The sequence below is a fragment of the Coffea eugenioides genome, chromosome 8, assembly GCF_003713205.1.
Source record: "Coffea eugenioides isolate CCC68of chromosome 8, Ceug_1.0, whole genome shotgun sequence".
Taxonomy (NCBI): domain Eukaryota; kingdom Viridiplantae; phylum Streptophyta; class Magnoliopsida; order Gentianales; family Rubiaceae; genus Coffea; species Coffea eugenioides.
This window is the reverse complement of record NC_040042.1, coordinates 2043517-2069565: the sequence shown is the minus strand read 5'-3', so window position 1 is coordinate 2069565 and position 26049 is coordinate 2043517. Positions and strand designations below refer to the sequence as shown.

Genomic DNA, 26049 nt, shown 5'->3' with positions numbered 1-26049 from the left:
CCCCGCCCCGCCCCGCCCCGCCTTGCCCCGCTTCCCCCGCGGGTGCCCCCGCGGGGTTAATAAAATTTTATATTGAGAATAACGTAGATTCCCAAATCTTCATGATCATTACCCCAAACACATGAATAAATTGAGAATTTTGGGTCAAGGAGCTTTTCCAATCGGAAATGGTAGTTCTGCTCATAGGATTTTGCATCCCAGAGTTCGTGTTGAAGCTAACAACATTTTGTCCAAGAATCAAATTTGTGACTTTGATCAAATATTTTCATGATAGTATCCAGTGCGAATTCCTAGTTTTGAAGCTGCTTTAAGAGCTCATAGCAAACTCCAAAGTTCCTGGAAATATGAGGCTGGCCCTCGAGTGAGAAGCCAATCAGAGGCGAATCAATTGATGAATATGCTTTGCAAGTATGTGGTTTTGGTCCTGCTTTAACTCACTAATTTTGAAAGGATGATGCAATTTAAGATTACTGGACTGTAGTAAAAGAACCTAGAACCCACCTAGAACATTTACAATGCGGTAATGATCGTACAATCCTGTAACAAAAGATCATAGTGTATTAGGCACAAGTAGCTATGTATCATATACCAAGCAGATTGATAAGGTTGTGGGTAATCAATTCTTTTCTGCTCAACTACTGCTTTGCTTGGCTTATATATAATTATATATATATATATATATATATATATATACTTATATATATACTTTTTGTTTTGCGGGGGGCGGGGCGGGGGATGGAGCGGGGGTATACTCCCCCGCCCCCCGCCCCGTTTCTAAGCGGGGGGAAAAAATTCCCCCCCGCCCCCGCCCCAACCCCCGCCCCAACCCCCGCCCCGAGAGCCCCCCGCGGGGCGGGTGCCCGCGGGCACCCACCCCCATTGCCATCCCTAGTCATGGATTCGACAATATTGAGGTATTCCTTCAAAAAACACCTTAGTCACTTGAATTAGGCTTCTATTGACGAGTTCAATGAGATAACTCCAAGCTACAATTGCAAAACTCATTCCTTCCCTCCGTTCCACATACCTTTCAGCAATCCACAAATGAATTAGTCTAATGCATGCTATTTCATAATCCTCTGGGAAGATGCTTGTGTACAACAGACATGTCTTTAAATGCCCAGGCAAATCATTATAACTGAGAGAGAGTATCTTTTTAACTCTGTCCAGCTTACCCGTGCCTTCTAATTCACCCCCAAGGCTGCGTCGAACCATCTCCCATTCGTCTATTCTGTTTACATCTTTTGAAGCCAAAAGCCCGCTGATTGCAAGGATTGCAAGGGGCAAGCCCTCACATTTGTCCAATATACCTTTGGAAACATCCATCAAATGGCCAGGGCAATTACCACCATTAAAGATCTTGTTGCAAAACAGGGTCCTCGAATCCTTTACAGAGAGTGGCTCCATTCTGTAGACAAGACCCCGAGATTCAATGCAAGAGGCAGAGGCTACATCAGCTCTTCGAGTTGTTAGCATGACAAGGTTGCCGTGGCTACTCTCGGGCAGTGTAAATTTGATGATATTCCAAAATTCCACGTCCCATACATCATCAAAAACAATCGCATACCTTCCAGCTTGTTGAAGAAAATCTTTGACAATTTTTTTCAGCTCAGTGGTAGTCATAGACTCTATCGATTGTGGGACTGGTTTATTCCCTTCCTTGTGTAACTGCTGAATCAAGTCTTTCAGGAGGTACTGAAAGTCACATGTTTCAGAGACAGTTACCCAAGCACGAACTGGGAAATGCCTTCTGACATCAGGATCCTCGTGGACTCTTTTCACTAGGGTAGTTTTGCCAAGTCCTCCCATACCAACCACTGAAACAACCTTTAGTTGGTAATCATCCCCTCGAAGGAGCTCAGGAATAAGACGTTTCTTGGGCTGGTCAATTCCAACTAATTTAGCTTCTTCCACAAGCAGTGCGTCATCTCTGCTATAGCGCCATGTTGTGTTGTTCACAGCAGAAAGTGAGCTGGACGCTTGGGCAGAGATACCATATTCGGATTGGTATCTTTGATGACCTTCAGAAATACTTTTGATTCTGGACTTGATGCTTTGTATTTCGCTAGCAACTCGATGACGAGCTCTCAAATTCTTGATGGAGCTGAAAATTCTCCGAACAGAGCCGTAGAATCCTGTTGCGCGATGCCGAGCAAAGCGAGCTACAAATTCATCAAGAATGTCCTCAGTGTCATAAGCAGCATCTCGCACTTGCTTGATCCATTGTTGGAGCGTGGGTTGAGCATCTTCTTCTCTTGCTTCTGCCTCTCGCAGGAAAGCTCTCATTTGCTCCAACTCATCCATGATGAATTGGACCTCTTGCCGAAGCCCTCCCAATAGTCGTCCCTCCTCGTGCAGAAAAGTTGAGAGTTGATCCAGCACAAAAGAGAGAACAGTTTCTGCCATTTTCAGTCTTTCTTTTTAACCTAAGAATGTCGGGGGAGGCGGCTTCTAGTTTATAGGACAGTCCAGTTGTAGTATCTAGAAAGGAAGAAGGAAGAGGAGGTTATAGATTCATAAGCTGATGAACTTCGATGCTATATGGTGCAGTATTTATCAAAAAGAAAAAGAAAGAACTAACTGTGGGTCCTTTGGTCGGATAATAACAAAGGAGCATCGTTCAACTACTGCAAAATGTTCTATTATATGTGCCACAATAACTCAGGCCCTTCTTTACAAGCGGAAGGAATAAAGTTAAAACGCCGTCGGATTGGACTGGACATTATTGATTTCTTTGACGAAGAAATAAAACTACTGCAAAATGTTTTGCTCCTCCTGCTAATATGTATAACCTTCCTTCCCCTATGGAACTAATTTCTGCTGGCAATTAATAAAGGGAATCCATTGAGTATCACTTGAATTTTTTAGTCTCATTACTTGTGTGTCAACTATTATTTGAGAATCTAATATCTCTTTTGATTGGGAATTTTGAAAAATAAAATATCATGTAAGTCTAAAAACAAACCTAATATGTCTAATAATTTTTTATACGACCTAAAATTGTATTAGTTTGAAAACTAACGAATTATTTTTCAATTATTGTAACTGATTTCAGAGGACTAATTTTTTGTAAACTTTCATCCTAAGTACGTAATGACATTTGTGTCTCTATATCCACATTAAAACGTACACGTAAACTATGTAAATACATTTTTTTTTATGTTCAAATATATTATCTAGACATAGACTAATTCAAATATTGGAGTAGAGGTGTTTATTTTGTTCAATTATTAATCAATAATATTTGTCCAAGCATGTTAACAGAGACAAAAATGATGCTACACGAGGATGGAGGTGCTCTTTTTCTCTTTTACTCTAGTAAGTATATTATTTTCGATTTCTTCTTTTTATTTTTAAAAAATCATTCTTAATTAAGAAAATTAGCGTTATCCTACTCATAACATCATAAGTCAAAAGATCATGTAAAGTAAATTAAAGACCATGTAAATTTCTGCTAACCAATTAGTATTTGTAATATCAAAGAAACCTTAGGAACAAACCACTCAAACTAATTTTTACAATAATTAATAAAGTAGAAATTCTAAGTTCAGTGTTATTTTTTGTTAATAGCAGCTCATGAGTGTGAAAATTGTGGAAGATAGAAGCAATCAAATCAGCATACTATTTAAACTTAGGATCCATGAGCGACTAATAACTTGGCCAAAGTATTTTATCCCGCTGATTTAATTAACTTCAAAAGTTTTATTGAGCTGACTGACACAACAATTGGGGCTCCAATTAACTATAGTAATAACGTGACTTAGTTCAAATTACAAAACTCAATCACAAGTAATCGTACGGAGTTGAATAAACCATATAAATAAGGCGCCACAGTAACCAAGTTAGTGTTAGCCCCTTGTGATCACCAATTTAATCTATTATCTCACTTCTTTCTTGCTTTTGTTTTTTCTATCCCTCCTTTTCCAGTTGTGAAATTACTGCAACTACGACTGGATAGGACGAAAGGCGGCTCATTTTACCAATTAGAAACTTGGCTATGTTCATAAAAAAGAAAAAAAAAAGCCTTGAACTTCAAGAAAAGTAAACAAATCTCAGCACTTACTTGAGAGAAAATGAAACCTCTGGCAATAGCTGATCCAAACCTACCCTGTCAAATCGAAGTTTGCCGAAAGAGAGAACACGGGCGAGAGGAAGATGATAATTTGAATCAAAATTAAAACAATGCAGTATATGTGCAAGGCCTTTAGCTAGGAAGATGGAGTATCATAGAGGAGAAGGTAGAGGAGCAGTACCGTTATTGATAAACAATCCCAACGTGGTGGACCTAATAAGAATGTGGATCTCATCCATTGACTGTCAGAGTGGCACATGGCAATAATATCGACTGTGACTTTCTCACTTTCCTGGTTGGATGGTAGAACAATTAGATCAGAGTACCTTAAGATTGTGGACCTAAGATTGTCGCACATGGCAATAAAATTGAGACTTAAATGATATGGGATCAGAGTACCTTGTTAGGTGATCGGAGAATGCGTAGTTTAGTCATTTCACGAAATATTAGTTGTATTCAAGTTAAGATGGATAGCGCTTAATTTTCCATTTATTACAAGTAAGACTAGGTTAGGAATAAGGGACATGAAGTAACCGGAGGATAAGGTGCATCATATGAGCCACTCGAATACTATATGCTGAAACAAAAGAAGAAGCAAAGGCACAAAATTTTCCTATGGTTCCTAGAAATAGCAAAAGAAAGAAGATAGAAAGACATTATTGACATTATAAATTTCCATCAATTAATGTTCGTCATTTTTATACGGCAACTTACTACAGAAAAATTGTGAAAGCCGTGTGAGAAAGCTGAGGATGAAATATGAGGAAAATACTTACTCAACTAGAAACTACAGCAAAAAAAAATATATATTGGAGTAGAGCCATAATAGTCAATAAAAAATAAGAAGAAACTAATGCTAGAGAGATGATGGAAATTGAATGGAAGGAAGATAGTTAGCAACGTGATTTTGAAAAGCGAAGCTACACTACAAAATCATGGAAATTATTGGTGGGGCGTTCAGTCTTCAGGACCTTTCGGCTGTGGTTCTTCGATCAAATAAAGGAGTGGCTACCAGTGTACCACACCATCGTTCAAAGGCAACGATGTCTAAACTTAAAACGTGGTGGCCTGGACATCGATTTCATTGACGTAGAAATAAAAGGAAAATACAGATTTAGTCTCTAATATTTTGCCTCTATGCAGTTTTAGTCATTAAAATTTTAAAAAATGCAAATTTGATTCTCAATGTTTAGCACATGTGCAATTTTAGTCCCTAAAATATTGGTAGGAACAAATTTGGTCCCCTAAATTATCGTTTTGAAGCAGATTTAGGATGATTGACGAATTTTTTCAAATATTGGTAGAATCTGTTACGTGTGATTACATGCTTGTTAATTTTAAATATCTTGAAAAAGAAGTAAAATAGCGAGTCTCTTCAATACTAAGACCAGTTTACATGATGCCATGTCGGTAACTAATTAATCAAGAAAAAGAAAATTTGTTAATCTATATGAAAAAGTAAATGTTACGATTTTGTGCTTGGCATAGTCAGGATAGTGTGTAAAAATGAGTTCTATGTCGATGAATTGGGTGCTTCAACTAATTTTAGTTTAAAAATTTTCAATTTTTACTAGTTAATTAGTTAGCATATGAATTATCAGTTCTTAATTTTGTTGTTTAAAGTTAGCTACTACTTTGCATCTTTGTTTTGAAATGTAATTTAATGGACACATAATTAGACGTGACTAAATTATGTCAGTAATTGAAAAAAAATTTTCAAATGTCCTAAATCTATTTTTAAAATGGATATATTAGGGACCAGATTTGCTCTTGCAAAAAATTTAGGGACCAAAACTGCACAGGGACAAAAAAGATTGAGGACCAAATTTCCTTTCACCAAAACTCTAAGGACTAAAACTCCACAGGAGATAAAATTTAGGGACTAAATTTTTTCCAGGAATACGTGATGCAGAGGAAAGTTATTTCTTCTGAGTGGAACAGAAAAAGCAACTCAAGACCTAAGCTCAATTCAGGTTTCTGATGAATTCTTTTGTGAAATCTAGTTAAGAATACAAAATTATACTTAGTACGCAATAAGCAGAAAGGCATCCAAAGGGTCAGTATAAATTATCTTCAAATTTCAGAACACCAGTGCTTGTGCACCTATTAATGAATTATTGGTAAACCCTTTTACGATGCTCAATTGTGATAATAGTATATTTACTTTAACGTAAGCTTTAAGTACTCCCCTACTTTGTTTTCTTTTAACCCAATAATAGATGTATAGATAGTTTCAATGCTTATTCTTCGATTAAATGACGTTGTACTTTATTTGTTCATTTTTTTCTTTTTGTTTTTTTTTGGTCAAATGATGTTGTAATAAAAAAAGAGAGGAATTTGCGAAAGAATATAAGGGTTCAAATCTTATCTATTAGAAATTAGCTTCGTTAATTTCAAAGAAAGAAGTTAATTAGAGATCCCCTCTTTGTATTTTGACTTTTAACTCAGTAGAACTTAGCATCTGCTAACCCTTACATTAATCAAACAAATTGCCAACCAATCGTTCTTGATCGCCCACATGTTGCTAAATCTTATTGTCAGACTCATAATTCTTTAATGTTGATTTTTGAATTAACTACATTAGAAAAGAATATGAGTTCCACTTTACTACTAAAATTGATTGTTAGCAGAGAAGGCAAAAGAGGTTGGCGATGCCGAGCCTTAGCACCTAGGTAGGTGTCACGGGGTCGATGCCCTTCCATTAGTATCTGCCCAAAAAGCAATAATAACTTGCAGTGATAAGTGCAATTGTTCAGTCATCTTCATTTTTTGGTAAAGAATGGAAGGGTGGATACATAGGTGAGAGCAAAAAACCCCCATTAATACATGACTGCTGACTCCTTCGAGTATTAGTCACACGAGCCGGCCATCCTATCATTTTCCTAATTTTTAGCTTTTTGAAACCAAATAGACTTCCTCCTAATCTTCCACCAATAATCCACGTAGACTCCATTTCGAATTGAAAAACTCTTGAAAAATCACATCTTTTATCTCTTTTTGCTCCACCTTCCTACAATTAGTACTAAATACCAAATATAAGTAGAATCTATCAATTAATACAATATTTGATATAATAAAAGAGAAAAATAATCATAAAATTAATGACAAAAATGCAACCTATCAATGACTTTAGTCATTCAATAAGAAGTAGATCTAGAATTACAGGAGAAGTATCCAAATATAGTGTTCAATGCAACCGTTATGATAGGCATGTCTAAAAGTCTATACAAACATATTATGCTGTTTTTTATTATGTAACTCTCTCTTTTCTACTGTCAAAATAGAAAATCTCAAATTTGAAAAGATTAAAATAGGAACTAAATAGCTGCAGTGATTTGTTGGCTAATTCCTTAAAATATCACCTCAAAAGGAATCAATGTGGTTCTGGCATCCTTGTCGTCTTAAAATATGCCTGCCACGCTAACTGTGCACTGCAATCACACGATGTGACATATAAGCATTATTCAATGTATGTGACATATAAACATTGAAGCATTCCGGCTTCAATGTCTTGCTGGCCTGTCCTTCCAATCCCACGATGTGCTCATAAAATGTTGGATGTGAAAGAAAGAAGTGGAATTGAAGATACTGGAGATGGCTAAAATTGAATGTTCAGCATAAGACAATTGAAATAAACCCTTAACCACGTAGCCAAATCCGATCACCACCATCTTATCATGTCTAATTTTTCTTTTTGTTTATTGCAATGAGTAAAAAAAAAAGAAAAAAGATAGACTCGAATACGTCAAATCATAATAATTTTGAGTTTCTATTTTTCTTCTTTCTTCTTTGTAAAATGAATGACTTTGGATCACCAATGTAATCTCTCATCTCATTTCCTTTTCTCCAGTTGTGAAATTATTACAACTAAAACTAGATTAGGAATAAGGGACAAAAGTGGCTCTTTTGACCAATTAGAATTAAATTATGCATTATACATAGTCAAACAACAACATGAAGAAAATGTACATTTGCATTCCCAGAATGTAGTCAACCACCATTCCTCTACATCTGGCGGGAAATTATGTATGCTATTATACTCGACCTTTAATTGCCAATAATATTGAAGTTGGCATATGCTTCATTCTATAATTATCTGTTCAAATGAATCTGTCCTTTCGCAGTTTTACTTGTCCAAGAATAATTAATTTATGGGAAAATTTTGCTACGTATCTGCAAGGACTAAATAAATATTGACTATAGTCAGTGAGAATGTATCCTCGTAAAGAAGATTTTTATATAGGGATGTTGTTATACAAAAGAGAAATTTGAAATATATATATAGTTAGATTTGTTTTCCGGAATTTAACGAGTCACAGGCTAAAAAAGTTGTAGTAGTTCAATTTTTTTTTCCAAGTCCTAGTACGAAGCCGCTACTTGAGTTAATGAATTGAAATTCACTAGTAAAATTAACTATCGTAGGGTCATAATTTGGACTCAAATGCGATAAGGTGCATTATATGAGCAACTCGAAAGCAGCTTTGAAACAAAAGAAGCAGAGGTACAAAGTTTTCATAGTGGTCAATAATACTATTGGTTCCTAGAAACATCATAAGAAAGGAGATAAAGAGACACTATCAATATTATAAGTTCTATCAATGTTCGTCATTTTTATATGATAACCAACTGCAGAAAAACTGTCAAAGTCGTGTGAGAAAGTTAAGGATGAAATTACACTAATGTGTTTCTTTCCAAAGCTAATTGTATTTCGTAATTCATAAGAAAATTTGATGACATAAAAATTCTTTTTTGAATATATAAGCGACCTTGATTATGACAATACATAAATACCCTCAATGATATTTGAAAGTGCAGTCAAATTTAGGGACATGATGCAGTCCTAATTATTTCGTAAGAAGGGTGATCCTGAAAAGAAAAACTCAAAGGCTTAACCATCAAAACAAACTCGTTCTTTTAGCGCATATATATATACATGTATAGATATAGATATATAGATGAATCTTTGTAATTAACAAAGTACACCATGGTGATCAATAAAAGTCAACGGTAGGTAGAAAAGCTGGCCTTGAAAGTGTCCTTTAGGACAGAAGAGCTAGAAACCAGAACGAAGGAGATCAGTAAATTAATCACAAGATCCCCTGAACTTACAAGAATCATCCTTGAAAATGTCCTTTTGGACAAAAGAGCCAAAAACCAAATTGAAGGAGATCAATAAATTAATCACAAGATGCCCTGATCTTACGAGGAAGCCAATTTGTGCAATAATATACCATATTTTATAGATGGAAATCTGCAAGTGGTGGAGTTGGATAAGACTCTACTGATGCAATTGTAGGGTTCGAGGCTTCAAAATAATGCAAAGATGACAACAATGAGTTGGAGCCAGCTTATTGATGACAATAATGCTTGTATTTTAGGCACGTTAGATGTGAAATGTGAGAGTTGAATGCTGTCTGAGCTCATTCCAGTGTGAAAGAACCTTTGGCGACATCAAATGCTGTTCTCTACCAGTCTCATTCAGTCATTTGCAATATGATTATGGTTATTTATTAGTGTGAACCGATTGGAATGAGCATTCGTTTATTTATGTAGAAAAGGTGATCTTGTTAACGTTATTTTTTTTAAAATTGCAGCTCGCACAAGCGATTGCGCTCAATTTTTTTTTTTTTTTGGGTAAATTGTGGAAGATAGAGGCATAATTAAATCAGCATACCTCTGATCATTTACCTACCGTATATCTATACGAGAGGAAAACTCGAATCACATGCATTAATGCTAACAATAATGATCTACAACTAAACACGATATATCACGACGTTTGTGTTATAATCTTATGTTTCGCTCTCTTCTATTGTTACCTGATTTTTCTTTCACTATCCTTGCTTTTTATGTCACCATATCCCTAAATGATAGGTCATTTAGATATGTCGTGATTTTTTTGTCATTTTTCTTATAGCAATACTCTAGTGTTAAATAGGAGTCTCCAAAAATTTCTGAGTAGGATAGAGTTTTGTACACCAACTTGTTATTTATATGATACTGCAACTATTCAAAACTCAAAAGGAGACCTTAAAGGGGCAAAAAAAAAGGGAAGACCTCATGACTCATGATAGGGTGTTAATTGTTGGTATTTTAATTATTAATTTTCCCTTCTATCCCTGACAAATATTGTGTTAATTGCTGATATTTACTCATATTTGGTATCGGGACTTAATTTCAGGAATGAAGCAGAAAACTACCAAAAAGGAGGGACTTTATGGAGAATATGGAGACTTCTAAGGGCTTCAATCCTTAGGCCTTGGATTGGTGGGGACCACAAAGCTATAAGTCATTTGGGCTCTTAAAAGAAAGCAACGTAGAGAGACTTGGAAGAAGGAGTAATTTTGGAGACTTTGTCCACATGTGTGGGGACCACCAGAGAGAGCTTTGAGTCATCTGACTTTTGGCTTTTTAAGGGGAGGACGTACAGAAGAAAGGGGACCTCTAGTTTAGCTTTTTAGTTTAGTTCTAGTTTCCTTTCTCTGGACTGGCCTCTGACACACGCCAGGTGTTCGACAATATTCCCCAACGGGAAAAACATCTTTTATTCCTTGCTTTCTAGTAAAAACGCAATGCCTTTGCAATCCAGTACTTTTGGCTGCAATTCAACTATGAGGAGTGGCTAATTTCTTCATCTAGTCAGAGGTTAAATCGAAGCTTTGGTTCGACAAAACTGTGAGATCGAATTGATTTCCCTACGTTCTTTAATTTGCAAGTATTTATATATTTCCTGTTCACTTATGCATATGATTATTTCTTGCAATTAAATACTTGATCACTGTTTAATTGTGTGAGTAATTAACAGCCATCTAAGAGTGCTCAATCCGTAATTGTTGGGTAATTTTAGTACATGTGGCAAGTGATATGATTCAATTGTAGTAGAAACTTTTGAGTCGTCGTTGCGGAAATATATGATATAGCCTAAATAAACCGAGCGTGTGTGTTTGTTGGTTATAATTGGTGGCCAGTCTAATGATTAATGCTGTCAATAGGTTAAATCCTAAGAGCGTGTTTAGGACTGCTTAATTGGCTAGGGCAATAACTACAGAGCTTGTTGTGGTTATCGAATCAGTAAGGTTAGGCAGGTTGTCAGAGCTTGTTGACAACCATAACCAGTTTATTTGTAAATGAAAGATTTTATCTCTGCATCTGTGATCAGTGATTCGAACCATAAGTGGAGATTATACCTTTGACTAGAGATTTTCCTTCCGTCAATTTACTTTATATTTTTAATTTGAGCAATTAAATTAGACAGTTCCATATCAACTTCCCCCATTTTTATTTAATGTTACATTCATTCAAAATAAATTCCCAAGTCCCTGTGGATTCGACCCTGCTCGCTGCTATATTCGAATTTTGTCTTTCACGTAATTAATACACTTTGGTATATCGGATCAAGCAAACTCTGGCACCAGGGTGAAGCTAGTAACCCATTGCACAGCCTAAGTCCCTGCTCCAGTACCATAGTGGACTTAATTCGTGACTTAAGAGTAGGAATTTTATTTTTGCTGGTTTGACACCCAACAAATTTTGGCGCCGTTGCCGGGGACTTGGTGTCAAAATAAATTTATTTTCTTTGAATTATATTTTCTTTGTTTATTTTTTTTATTTTTATTTTTATTGTTACTGGTTTATGCCTAGATCTTCTCGTACAGGTGAACTGCAATATAATCCTGAGATAGAGAAAACTGCTCGTGCATTGAGAAAAGCAACAAGAGAACGAGCAGAGGCATCCTCCTCATCTACTGGACATAATTCAGTAGTAGATTTTGTGGATTCATTTAGTGAGACGGAAGAGATAAATAGCACCATGGCTAATGAACGGACATTGAGAGAATTGGCTGCACCAGATTTAAATCAACAGCCCCTATGCATTACTTATCCTACATTAGAGGTTGCATTTGAGTTAAAATCTGGACTAATCCATTTACTTCCTTCTTTTCATGGCTTACCAGGTGAAGATCCCCACAAGCATCTCAAAGAATTCCATGTGGTTTGCTCGACAATGAAACCCCAGGGAGTCACAGAGGAGCAAATTAAATTAAGAGCCTTTCAATTATTCTATTATTTGAGTTCAGTTCAGGTTTTTCAATTATTCTATCAAGGGTACAGGAGAGCAGCCAAAGTTGGAAAAAAATAGAAAATTATGAATGAAACGCAGAAAGGAACCGAGAAATCTATAAATTACCTTCAAATGTCAAAAGAGTGATGTTTTCCACCTACTAGCGCACCCTTTAACCCGCCGCCCACCTCTTTTTCAAATGAATGGTAGATATATAGATAATTGCAATGCTTTTCCGACTAAATGAGGCTTTACTTTATTACTCTTATTATTATGTTTTTCTTTTGGTCAAATGATGTCGTACTCAAATAGAGAGGAATTTGCCAAGGAATATAAGGGTTCAAATCTTATTAATAGAAACCAGCTTCATTAATTTCAAAGAAGGAAGTTAATTAGAGATCCCCCTCTTCATATTCTGGTTTTTAACACAGTGGAATTTAAACATTTGCTAACCCTTACATTAATAAAGAAAAAAAAAAAGCCAACCAATGGTTCTTGATTGCCCGCATGTTGCTAAATCTTGTCGTCAGCATTGGTTCTTGGTTGCCTGCATAATTCTCATCTTTTCATTTTGCAATTAATTACACTAGCTGGAAATGAATACAAGTTCCACTTCACTGCAAAAAAAGATTATTAGCAGAAGTAAAATTCATTAGCATAAGTTATTTATAGCCCATGATCCCATGTGCAATATTGCAATGCAACATTGGCAATTGGCTAGGCGAGAAGACGGAAGAGATAGAGAAATAGATTGGGAAGAACCAGAATCCCCATTTTCTAGAATGAGAAATAGATATTTTTGTCAATCAGTTATATCAGATTGATTAATTAGAGTTACCAAGGGCACATTTGGCATCTAGAATAAAAGTTTTGCGAACTTATTCACATATAAGTAGTAAAATACTAGTAATTAAGAATGTATACGTGTAAATGCTTTGTCTATTTGGTAGTGCACAAAATAAGAGGTGGATCCAAAGTTAATTTTTTCTATCGAAGTGTTGCAACTTAAGTGGTGAATGATAATTTTAAAACTTTAATAGTACCAGCTTGTTTTAATTATATTTAAATCATATATATATATATATATATATATATATATATATATGATTTAGTGGTTGAACTTGAGATTTCAAAATTTAAAGGTCCCAAGTTTAAATTCCCCCTCTCCATCCCCATCCCTCCTACTTCTCCTTGCCAGAAAAAAATTTTTAAGAAAAAAATATGTAATTGCACATTAACTTCTTTCATTAAATTGAGGCAAAATTCAAAATAATATTGGTAGTTTATAAATAAGTAAAAAAAAAAAATTGTAGATCATTGCTTAAACAATAGGTGCACCGCAAGTGCTTCTTCCTAGTGGGAAAAGAAAAAATAAAGAAAAATTGACACGACAAGCATGCAGATAATAGTAAAATAAATATCAAAAGAAAAACAAAGATGAAAACATCAGAAGAGCTATCAGAAGAAAAGAAAGTAGAGAGACCGATGTATATTTGAATGCAAAAGAAACATAGACAGAAGAACCATATAAATTGAAGATAGCAATAGGTGATTAGGAGTGAAAACTTCAGCTGCACTGATGGAATTAATACAGTATAAGGTAGTTTTGGCTTTTGGCTTTTCAGAAGCATAAATAGTAAAATTAACAAAGCACCTGGCAGAAGCCCTTCTTTTAGTACCTTGCTCGAAAAAAAAAATTCATCACTTTTCACAGCTTAAAATAAATAGGGTAAATTAATGATAACCTCTCTTATAGTTTCATCTATTGCCACATAATCCCGTTTCAAAATATCCACTTCATCTCTTATTGTTTCATATAAACTAGAAACTTAATGAAAAATAGTCTATGTAGTGTTATTAGTTGAACTACTTGTAATGCACTTGCTTAAATGCTAAATCAAATGATGACTTAAACACCTTGTACAAAACTATAGAGGGATTACGTTGATAAATACAAAAATCATAAGGAGGTAAAGTGGACATTTATGCAAACTATAAGGGGTTTAAGTGAATATTATGATTTCATCACAAGCACATTTAGAGTAGTGTGATCTAATCGCTGTAAACCTGTAACTGATTATACATTCTGTTCATTTCCACATTATATAAAATCAAAGAGGAGTTATGTTGCTATTTTGAAACCTTAGAGGGTCATTTGGCATTATGCAAAATCATAGGGGATTTTATGTAACTTATCCAAATAAATATGCAATTGGCAACTGACTTACAGGAAAAAAACAATGGCCGTCATTATTGGTTAACCTTGAGAGAACTTCCAATATTGAATCGATGAATTGATCCTATAATCTACATAGCACGGATATACACTAGTTATAGAATAATTCTGTGTATTATAGCTATTAAATTCTGTATATTTATTATTTACATTCTTTTTTTCTGCATCTCCATCGCTTAAAGGCTAATTGCTTAGATTATAGGTCAAAAAAAAAAAAAACATCCGTCAAATGCACCTCTGACACGGGCTTGTTCTTATTCTATACGTGCAACACGGCACCAAAATTAAACTTCGCAGAAGTCAAAAAACTGTCAGTGCCTTCAGCCTTGTGTCAGTCGGAGCAGTCGAAGTCGAGCTGACTGTGCACGGCTCCGAGCCGTGCTGATTGTGCACGGCTCCCACTGACAGGACTGACCCATTGTACCCATTGGATTATACGGAAATTGAATCCTGGTGCTGGTGGGTTAGCATTAGTTTGGCGACCAAGGCTTGAGTTGACCCCGTATTTACTTTCCCCGCTGCAAAATGCTGCAAAATTTAGGATTGCAAATGCTGCAAAATGCAAAATTGCATTTTGGCCATTAGAATTAAAATGCAAATGCTGCAAAATCCATTTTTTTTAACTAACCTTTTATTCATACTCTACTCAAATTTAGGTTATTTAGACTACCAAAGTGATTTACAAATCTGCAAACAAAAGAGTATTCATACTAGTTTCATAAGTAGACTTAAATTAAATCGGATCCCAAACAAATTTACTTAAACCCCAATTTATACCTGAAGAGTCAGAATTAATTCACCAAAATACAGATTAACATCATAAAGAAAGGCCAGGACTCAAAAATGAGAAATTATATCCATTTTTTACAAATGTTGATGCCCTAGCATAATTATGTACAAGTTAGGGGACAAATTATAAATATAAATTATGGACTTAGATGAAAATCAGTGAGCATAAGAACACAATAAAGTTTTTACAAAATTGTATCCATTTGGCGGATTTTTTTTTACCTATAAATTAATATATTATAAATATATATTAATATTATGTATAAATGTATTAATATTATGTATAAATATAAAATTAATATTAGGTATATTAATATAAATGTATAAATGTATTATATTATATATAATACATAATATAAATGTATATTATAAATATACATTAATATATATATATATATATATATATTATGTATAAATGTACATTTATATAATTGTTTTACAGTTCCTTGGGTTTGTCGTAGAGAATACGAAGTCTTATCGTGCTACTTTTTTTTTTGTTTTTTTCGTTGGAGACAAAATAAAAAACAGGAAAAAGTAGAAGAGTGGTGGAGTTCACAGACAATAAGGATTCCAACTCCAGACCTCTCCTTAAGTCACATTTAGTACTTTCTAAAGAGGAGCATAAAATACAAACTACAAGCGGGGAAAGTAAATACGGGATCAACTCAAGCCTTGGTCGCCAAACTAGTGCTAACCCACCAGCACCAGGATTCAATTTCCGTATAATCCAATGGGTACAATGGGTCAATCCTGTTAGTGGGAGCCGTGCACAGTCAACACGGCTCGAACTGACGCAGAAGCATCACTGTCAGTGTTGTGTCAGTCGGAGCCGTCAGACACAAGGCTGAACGCACTGACAGTTTTTTGACTTCTGCGAAATTTAATTTTGTTGCCGTACTGACTCAGCACGGCACGTATAGAATAAGAACAAGCCCGTGTCAGAGGTGCATTTGGAGGATGTTTTTTTTTTTTTACCTATAATATAAGCAATTAGCCTTAAACTTCGAACTCATTGTCTCAAACATTTAATATACTTTGTTGAGGTTTCTGATTCCAAGGGAATGGTCTGTTGATATACTTTCTTGAGCAAAATTAGCTAGAAGTTTTAAACAATAAAAATTCATATACTCAAAAGAGATTTTGTATCTCTCTAAGGTTATTGTTTTGAAATTTCTCGAATTCTGTCTTTATCTACTATCTCAGAACTATACTGAAATGTGTAATAATACTATTTCTCTTGATTTCTTGTGTCCTGTTTCCAGGTTCATTTTAGAGCTTATAGATATATTGCATGGCTGTATAATTTGTTTGTCTCGAGAATAAAATTTATAGCCACCAAAACAAGTAGAATTTAGATTGCATAATCCATCTAATTATAACTTATTGAAACAGATACTACTTGACATTTTAGTTGACTTCGTTATAGATTACAAATTCCGTTATTTTGACACTTTAATCTAAATAATGAGGGGGTTATGTATAGTTTTAAAATTATAGAGGATTATGTAAGCAAATACTAAATCACATGGAGGTAAAGTGAAATTTGTCCATTACGTTATAAAAAGTATGATTAGTCTTGGTGTGTAAGAGTGTAAATAAAAGTTGATGTTTGTCTTTATGATACCAAAATTATCCTCGACACCAATAAATAGACAAATTACATTGCATTTCCTTAATAATAAGTAAGTATTATGTTAACAGTTACAAAGAAACATTCCTTGAGTTGAGGTCAATTAAACCAACAAAAGAATACAGTAGAAAGAAAGAAAAGAAAGAAAGAATACAGTAGAATTGATCGGATTTTCACAAATGAGGCGTGGTTTTCTCATTTTCCTGTCACAGAGGTGGAATTTTGGGGCCTGGAATTTCTGATCGCTCCCCCATTTCTATTGAAATTTGTGAGAATGTCTTCAAACTTCGGAAGTTCTGGATGAAACATAGGGATTTTCAAAGTATTCTATTAGAGAGCTGGACTAGCGTTTCGCATGGTAATCCTGTGATTTCTCTATCCCACAGGCTCAAGGACCTAAAGAATGGTTTGGAGGAGTCAAATAAAAGGTTTTTCAGCAATATTAGTGGCAGAGTTGTGCAAAAAAAGGATCGGGTTGGTGCAAGTGCAGCTTATGATGCAGTCTAGGCCTTTTGACTCTGAGCTAATCACACAGAAAAGAACTCTTATCAAAGAATATGCTGAACTATTGCAAGCAGAGGAGACCTTATACAAAGCAAAATCCAGAGCGCTGTTGTTAAAAGAGGGAGATAAAAACACATCCTTTTCTTCATAGAAAGATGAAAGCACACACTGCAAGGAACAGGATATTGGCATTATATGATGATGATGATGTAAAGATCACAGACTATGCTGAAGTGGAGGAGTTGGCTATTGGATTTTATCAAAAGCTTTTTTCTCTGGATTATCTCTGGGAAGCTGACTATGAAAATAGAATGCGGCAATCTATTAATCCTGTACTTAGTAGTGAGCAATATGTATACTTAACCGCAAGAGTTACTCCTGAAGATATTAAAAGAGTCATGTTTCAAATGAAGGATGGCAAAGCACCTGAACCTGATGGATATCTGGCTGAATTCTTCAAATGAAATTGGAATGTGGTTGGAAATGATGTGATCGATGCTATTCAGTATTGTTTAAATTTCATAGTACTGTCCTCACGTTGGTGCTGCCAAAAGAAGAACTTTAGGCCCATAGCATGCTGCAATACACTGCACAAGTGCTATTCTGCCATCTTGACCAATAAGCTAAAGAAGGTTATTCCTGAAATTATCAGTAACACACAGAGTGCCTTTGTGAAAGGCAGACACATTCTTGATAACGTTCTCTTGATGCATGAAGTGGTGAGGGGTTATCACAGGAAAGATGGATCACCAAGAGCTGTCATAAAGATCGATATTATGAAAGCCTACGACACCCTGAATTGGGATTTCCTATTTGCTGCTATGAAGGTATTGGGCTTTCCTGCTAAATTCATTGCTTTATTGGATAAATGTGTGACCATGGTAACCTAAATGGATCAATGGTAGGATACTTCAGAAACGAAAGGGGAGTGAGACAGGAGGATCCTATTTCTGGGTGAAGGTTTAAAAAGTATTAAAAACTAATTTTGATTTTTTGTATGATACTGCATGTCACAAATTTCAATTGATGATTATTAATCAGGTCACAATTTCATCTTATGATATTTTCTTGAGAATAAAATGAGAAACTAAAAAGGAAAGAGGAAAACCCAAAATTAAAAGAATTGAAAGGCTAAAAAAATTGTATTTTAGGAAAGTGATTTGAATATTTTTTTTAATCATTTAAGGATAAGATAGATCTCTGCAATTCCTCTTTTGTAATTTCAATCATTAAGGTGAAGATTTTTGTGGGAAAGAGGAAGAATTAAATAAAGAAGAAAGAGAAAAAGAAATAAAAGAAAGGAAAACAAGGTAAATGAAAAGTCAGAATAATACAAGGGCAATTTTGTCCTATAGGGGGTTAAGTGAACAAAATTAAAGGTTATGGGGTAAACTGAGAAATGAGATATACCTTAAGGGGATTAAATGTGATTAACCCTATAATAAACTTGGTTTATGTTCATTATGCGCTATATTTACCAGACAACCCATATTAATATAGGTTTGTACAAGCAGAGTGAGGATAAATTGGGTTTAGGTATTATCTCTGATCAAACTTTAAAAGTTATTATTTGGAGCTTTTAATGAAATTTTTCTGGTAGATATTATTAACACACTTCTAACCTGCCTGCCTCTTGATCGTTTGCTAAATCAAATATAGAAAAGATCAAGAAACAACTGTGGGATGCATGCCATCAGGACCTTCTTGGACTGGACATTGTTGATTTCATTGACGAAGAAATAAAACCACTACAGAGTCTTTTGCTCCTTCTTGTAACATATATAACCTTCCTTCCTATATGGAATTAATTTCTGCTGACCAATTAGTATTTGTAATAAAAACGGATGGAATATCAAAGAAACCTTGGGAACAAAATGTGAGACTACATTGATTTAGAAGGTCTGTGAACAGCATGGAAATTTAGCCAAAAAAAAAAAAAAGAATAACACAAGATGATAAGAATCAAATTTCTTTGCAATTAAGGATTACCAAATTTGTTGGAATAGCTTTACCACTCAATCATGTCGTGGCTTATTTCTATGCTCAGCGTAAGACAATTGATGTAAGCCTTTAACTACTGAGCCAAATCCGATTTCCACCATCCTATCATATCTAATTAGTCTGTCAGTGATACAGAGGACAGAGAGGGACCGAAAACTCCCTACCAGAAGAGATGAAAAAAGATTGGAGAACACCTCTTGGTGGCGAGGGAGTGAATATTATTGATGATCAGAGTTTAGACAAGAGATTTGGGAAAGGAATTTGTTACAATCTGTTCGATGATATTCCCTGAACACTACTGATCCTTTATACTAGTAGAGAGGCAGAGCAAGTGGAGTTAGTTATAACTAACTTCATTTGCCATTCCTTGCTATTTTTGGAGCCATGCATGTGCTCCACACGTAGGCTTCCCATGCATGACCTTTCTAATTTTGTTAATTGGTTACATACCAGCTAAACAGAAAAACAAATGCAGAAGAAGATAACAAAGTGACTAGAAATGCCCAAAATACCCATGGTCATTATTTGTGTACGTAACAGATGCTCCCTCTCAGAGAAAGTCCTTGTCCTCAAGGACTAAAGGCGGGAAACTTCTGTTTTAAGTCGTGCAAGAACTCCCACGTTGCATCCTCTGGAAATGAATTACTCCATTGGACCAAAACCTGAGTTGCTGCCTGGTTGCCTTTCTTCGCAATGCGTCTGTCTAAAATTACAACTGGTTCGACCAGCAGTTGACCTTGATCGTTGATTGCAGCTGGTAAATGGGGTGCGACAGGCTGAGATCCTATCTTCTTTTTCAAATAGTGATACATGGAAGGTTGGATGGATGCGTGCATGATCAGGGAGTTGCAGTTTGTAGGCCACTTTCCCTATTCTTTCTATGACTGGAAAAGGCCCAAAATACCTTGGAGCAAGCTTCTGACAGCTGGATGATTTGAGGGAATGTTGTTTATATGGATGCAATTTGACATAAACCATGTCCCCAACTGTGAATTCTCGGTCAGACCTACGGCCATCAGCAATTTGCTTCATGCGATTTTGAGCCTTCTGAAGGTTGTGCTTAAGGAGGTGCAGTACTTTTTCCCTTGCAGCCAAGCTTCTATCCACAGCCTCTACTACAGATGAACCAGGAAGATAAGGGACATGGAGAGGGGGTAGCTGGCCATAACACCAACTTGCAAGGGAGTGATTTGTGTCAGCTGAGTGATAGTTCGTAATTGCGTACCAGAATCAGCTAGGGGCAGCCAAGGAACCACGTACGGTGCGGCTGTTTCACTTCGTCAGACATCCGCAAATACCCTTCCAAGCACTACCTTCCACCTCCGGTTGCGCCGTTGCTCGAGGAGGTCAAAACGTAGAAAATGTAGCTGGACCTCAAGAGCTTGAACAGTTCCGTCAAAAATGGCTGAGAAAGATCGCAATCCCTACACGACAAGTTTGAGGAAGTCCATGTAACTTAAAAATGTGATTCATGAAGGATTGAGCAACCTCCATCGCGGTGTAAGGGTGAGATAAGGCGCAGAAGTGTGCATATTTGCTCAAACGATCTACTACCACCATAATGACTTGTCTTCCTTGAGATTTTGGAAGGCCTTCAATAAAATCCATCGAGACGTCTGTCCATATTTTTGTTGGTATTGGCAACGGCTGTAAGAGCCCCGGATAAGCTGCCAAATCTGCCTTATGCCTTTGGCAGACGTCACAAGCAGTAACGAATTTGTAGACATCCTCATGCATGTGTTTCCAATAAAAAGTCCCCTTTAACTTCTGGAATGTCACCAGGATCCCAGAGTGTCCTCCGAAGGAGCTTGTGTGCCAAAATTTTATTATTTTGTCCCTGAGCATTTTGTCAGCTCTTACCACCAGTTTTCCCTTTCTCCTCAACACCTGGTTGTCCCAACTATAATGCTTGGCCCTGGAAGTGTCATCCGAGATCAGCTGCTGAATGGTTTCCTGTACCTTAGGATCTGACTGCCATGATTGCTGTATCTCAGATAGCAAATCCGTAGTAATACCATGGATTGACCAAGAGGTGGCGGTTGCATGAGGTATCCTGGATAGAGCATCAGCTGTGACATTTTCACTACCCTTCTTGAACTGCACCACATAGTCATACCCCATCAATTTGGATAACCACTTCTGCTGGCTTGGTGTTGAAATTTTTTGTTCTATCAGATATTTGAGGCTCTGATGATCAGTTTTGATGATGAAATGTCCTCCTAACAGGTATGGTCTCCATTTCTGTATGGCATTCACAATGGCTAGCATTTCCTTTTCATAAACTGACAGGCCCTGGTGCTTAGGTGCTAAGACCTTGCTAAAGAATGCTAGTGGCCTCCCCTGCTGTAGCAAGACAGCTCCAATGCCCAAGTTGGAAGCATCTGTTTCTACTACAAACTCCTGGGAAAAATCTGGTAAGGTTAGTACTGGAGGGGAAGTCATAGCAAGCTTCAATTGATCGAATGCTGTGGTAGCTCCATCATGCCATGCAAAGGCATTTTTCTTGAGCAAATCTGTCAAGGGCCTTGCTATCATCCCATATCCTTTAATAAACCTGCGGTAATAGCCTGTCAAACCCAAAAAACCCCTCAACTCCTTGATGGTAACAGGTGTAGGCCACTGCTGAATGCTTACAAGTTTCTGAGGATCTGCGCTAACTCCCTCTGCTGAAATCACATGTCCCAAGTATTCAATCTGGTCAGCCGCAAACGAACACTTGTTCCTCTTGACCTTGAGTTGGTGTTTGAGCAACGTCTCAAACACTGTTGTCAAGTGCTGTAAGTGCTCATCCTCGGACTTGCTGTATATTAAGATATCGTCAAAGAAAACCAGCAGGAACTTCCTTAGAAAAGGCTTGAAGATGTCATTCATTAAACTCTGGAAGGTTGATGGTGCGTTGGTTAGGCCAAATGGCATAACTAAAAATTCATAGTGTCCATCGTGAGTCCGAAATGCCGTTTTAGCAATATCATCCGAATGCATTCGAATCTGGTGATACCCCGACCTTAGATCTAACTTAGTAAAAACAACAGCTCCAAACAGCTCATCAAAGAGCTCTTCGATCAATGGAATAGGGAATTTATCCTTTACCGTAGCCTTGTTGAGCTCCCTATAGTCCACACACATTCGCCAAGTACCGTCTTTCTTTTTTACCAAGACTACGGGAGAGGAATAAGGGCTATTACTGGGTCTAACAACACCATTATCCAACATTTCAGTCACCAACCTTTCAATTTCGCCTTTCTGAAATGCAGGGTATCTATAAGGTCTAACATTTATTGGTTGTGTGCCCTCCTTGAGATAGATCCTGTGGTCATGCATTCTAGCAGGGGGTAATATCGTAGGTTCTTCAAATACCTTATTGTAATTTGCTAAAAGTAACTCAAGTTGGTGTTTGTAGGGAGTTACCTTTACTTCACGTTCCATGGAAGCACAGTCTGCTATCACTTCCGCTTCTTTGTAGTCATTTTCTGCTGTCACCAAGCACAGCTGAGCTGTTTCAATTTGCTCAGGTTTGCTCAGGAGCTTCTGCATTTGCTTTTTTGAAACTACTTGGACTGGTTGTTGTTTGATCCCCCTTAATACCGCCTTCTTGCCCTTCTGAACAAACTCCATGCGTAGCTCAGAGAAATTCCACTTAACATCCCCTAAAGTAGATAACCACTGCATTCCAAGTACTACTTCACAACCGCCTACAGGTAGGACCAATACATCTCCCTCAAATACTTGACCTTGCATTCTCCACTGGAACCCAGGGCATAGAGTGGTCGTGGTGAGAGAGCTTCCATCTGCCACTACTACTTTAACAGGAGCAACTTGCACTGTTCTCAGGCCAAACTTTCTTACCATGTTGGGATGTAGGAAGTTGTGGGAACTGCCACAATCTATAAGGATACTGAAGGTTTTTCTTTCGACTTGGCCATGTACCCTCATAGTCCTGAAATTAGGAACCAATAAGCTGCACATGGCACTAGTAGAAATTTGAGCTAGATTACCTTCTGTCACCTCTTCTTGTTCATCCTCCTCCAAGCATTCTGGTTCCTGTTCCTCAGTCTCCTCTTCAACACATTCAATCCTGAAAAGCTGCCTCCTCCTGCACTGATGACCGGGACTGTAACGTTCATTGCACCAGTAGCATAGTCCTTTAGCTCTCTTTTCATCCATTTCAGCAGTGCTCAAGAACCGGGAGTTCCGCCTCTGTTCCCCCACATTTCTCCCCCCTTGTTCCCCTGGTTTGGGTAATATAGGGGTGCTGTTCAGATTACTCTGCCTGGCGAAGCTGTTACTCGGTCCAACATTTGGTGAGTAAGGGGTAGGCATTCTTGAAGGTCCTGGGTGTTTGTTGTTTTTCCAAGTATTCAGAATTTTGGCCTCCTCAATTTTAGCTAGGCCCACCGCATGTTGTAGGTCGCGAGGCATGAACATCCTGACTGACAACTGGATTTCTTCCCTCAATCCCCTTATGAAACAGCTCACCGCATACTGCTCAGGAAGAGCTACTCGATTCAGCAACTGGATTTCTTCCCTCAATCCCCTTATGAAACAGCTCACCGCATACTGCTCAGGAAGAGCTACTCGATTCAGCAGCTCTTCGAATGAATCCTGGTATTCTTTCACGGTCCTGGTCTGCTTCAAGCTCTTCAGATCTCCCATGGGATCATCATAAAGACAATCCCCAAATCTGGCGCCCAAGGCTCTCACGTACTCTTCCCATGAAGGTGGATCTCTAGAGATCCTAGCCTTCATGAAAACTTGATGCCACTGCAGCGCCTTATCCTCCAAATGCATCGCAGCTATTCTGACCTTGGTTTCTGAAGGAGTTTCATCGATTTCAAAGAATTGGTCACACTTATATAACCAGCTCTTGAAGTCTGCCCCTCCGAATTTGGGAAACTCGATGCGAGAGAATCTGGTCGGAGTCTGATAGCTGCCTCCGCGGCTTCCTGGATATTCATCCTTAGAATTGCGTGATGATTCTTGCTGCCCAGAACTCCTTTGGCTACAAACTTCCAACACCAGGCTTTTGATTGCTTCCAGCTCTCGTTCGAACTGCTCCCTCTGTTCCTTCAGCAGATTCCGAATGGTTTCCTCGAACTTCCTGTTCTCTTGGCCCCTAGTGCCTTCTGCCATTATCACTGGATTTTTGACTGAGCTGGGATGACCCAGCTCTGATACCACTGATACAGAGGACAGAGAGGGACCGAAAACTCCCTACCAGAAGAGATGAAAAAAGATTGGAGAACACCTCTTGGTGGCGAGGGAGTGAATATTATTGATGATCAGAGTTTAGACAAGAGATTTGGGAAAGGAATTTGTTACAATCTGTTCGATGATATTCCCTGAACACTACTGATCCTTTATACTAGTAGAGAGGCAGAGCAAGTGGAGTTAGTTATAACTAACTTCATTTGCCATTCCTTGCTATTTTTGGAGCCATGCATGTGCTCCGCACGTAGGCTTCCCATGCATGACCTTTCTAATTTTGTTAATTGGTTACATACCAGCTAAACAGAAAAACAAATGCAGAAGAAGATAACAAAGTGACTAGAAATGCCCAAAATACCCATGGTCATTATTTGTGTACGTAACAGTCAGTTTAATTGTAATGTCAAAAAAATTAGATACAGTCGACAAAGTCAAATCATAATTTTGCGTTTCTATTTTCCTTCTTTTTTCTTTGCAGGAAATTATGTATACTATTATACTTGATCTTTAATTGCCGCCAATAATATTGAAGTTGGCACATGTTTCATTCTATAATTATCTGTGTCTAGCGGTTCAATTTTTTCTTTCAAAGTTTGCCATTTTTTTTTTTGGGCTAGATTATATTCACCTTTAAACCTTTGAAACATATATATAGTTAGATTTGTTTTTCCTGAATTTAATGAGTCATAGGCTAAAAAAGTTGTAGTAGTTCTTTTTTTTCCAAGTCCTAGTGTGAAGCCACTACTTGAGTTAATGAATTGAAATTCACTAGTAAAATTAACTATCGTGGAGCCAAAATTTGAACTCAGATGTGATAAGGTGCATTATATGAGCCACTCGAATACTGTATGCTGAAAAAGCCGCTTTGAAACAAAAGAAGAAGCAAGGCACAAAATTTTCCTATGGTTCCTAGAAATAGCATAAGAAAGAAGATAGAAAGACATTATTGACATTATAAATTCCTGTCAATTAATGTTCGTCATTTTTATAAGGTAACTTACTACAGAAAAATTGTCAAAACCGTGTGAGAAAGTTGAGGATGAAATACGAGTAAAATACTTACTCAACAAGAAACTGCAGCAAAAAAAATAAAAATAAAATTGGAGTAGAGCCATAATAGTCAATCAAAAATAAGAAGAAAGAAGTAACCAATTACAAGAAACTAATGCAAGAGAGATGATGGAAATTGAATGGAAAGAAGATAGACAGCAACGTGATTTTGAAAGCCGAAACTACACTACGAAATCATGGAAATTGTTAGTGAGACTATGCGGTTGGTGGGGTGTTTACTCTTCATGTTGGTAACTAATTAATCAAGAGAAAAAAAAAAGAAAGAAAATTTGTTAATCTATGTGAAAAATAAATGTTAAGATTTTGTGCTTGGCATAGTCAGGATAGAGTGTAAAAATGAGTTCTATATTGATGAATTGGGTGCTTCTACTAATTTTAGTTTAAAAATTTTCAGTTTTTACTAGTTAATTAGTTAGCATATGAATTGTTAGTTCTTAATTTTGTTGTTTAAAGTTAGCTACTATTTTGCTTCTTTGTTT

At 36.7% G+C, this 26049-nt stretch overlaps 2 protein-coding genes across 2 annotated transcripts; both read right to left on the bottom strand.

Moving 5' to 3' along the window:
* Positions 1-886: 886 nt before the first annotated feature.
* Positions 887-4149, bottom strand: LOC113781101 (disease resistance protein RPM1-like). Its single transcript, XM_027326949.1, has 2 exons — positions 4064-4149; positions 887-2481 (listed from the first exon to the last, which is right to left on the bottom strand). Exon 2 carries the CDS (start codon positions 2404-2406, stop codon positions 889-891), a length of 1518 nt encoding a protein of 505 aa, XP_027182750.1. The 5' UTR covers positions 2407-2481; positions 4064-4149; the 3' UTR covers positions 887-888.
* Positions 4150-19936: 15787 nt separating this feature from the next.
* On the bottom strand, positions 19937-24424 carry LOC113779449. The gene is made up of 3 exons (XM_027325029.1): positions 20783-24424; positions 20608-20718; positions 19937-20452 (listed from the first exon to the last, which is right to left on the bottom strand). The coding sequence occupies exons 1-3, from the start codon at positions 24422-24424 to the stop codon at positions 19937-19939; spliced, it is 4269 nt and encodes a 1422-aa protein (XP_027180830.1).
* Between the last annotated feature and the right edge of the window lie 1625 nt (positions 24425-26049).

Bases quoted from the DNA above. Each gene is read 5' to 3' on its own strand.
- LOC113779449 (XM_027325029.1), bottom strand. From the start codon at position 24,424: ATGGCAGAAGGCACTAGGGGCCAAGAGAACAGGAAGTTCGAGGAAACC. The intron at 20,719-20,782 runs GTTGCTCAATCC...CTTGTCGTGTAG, and splicing joins ACCCTTACACCGCGATGGAG to GGATTGCGATCTTTCTCAGC. The intron at 20,453-20,607 runs GTAGTGCTTGGA...TGTTATGGCCAG, and splicing joins GGCGCAACCGGAGGTGGAAG to CTACCCCCTCTCCATGTCCC.
- LOC113781101 (XM_027326949.1), bottom strand. From the start codon at position 2,406: ATGGCAGAAACTGTTCTCTCTTTTGTGCTGGATCAACTCTCAACTTTT.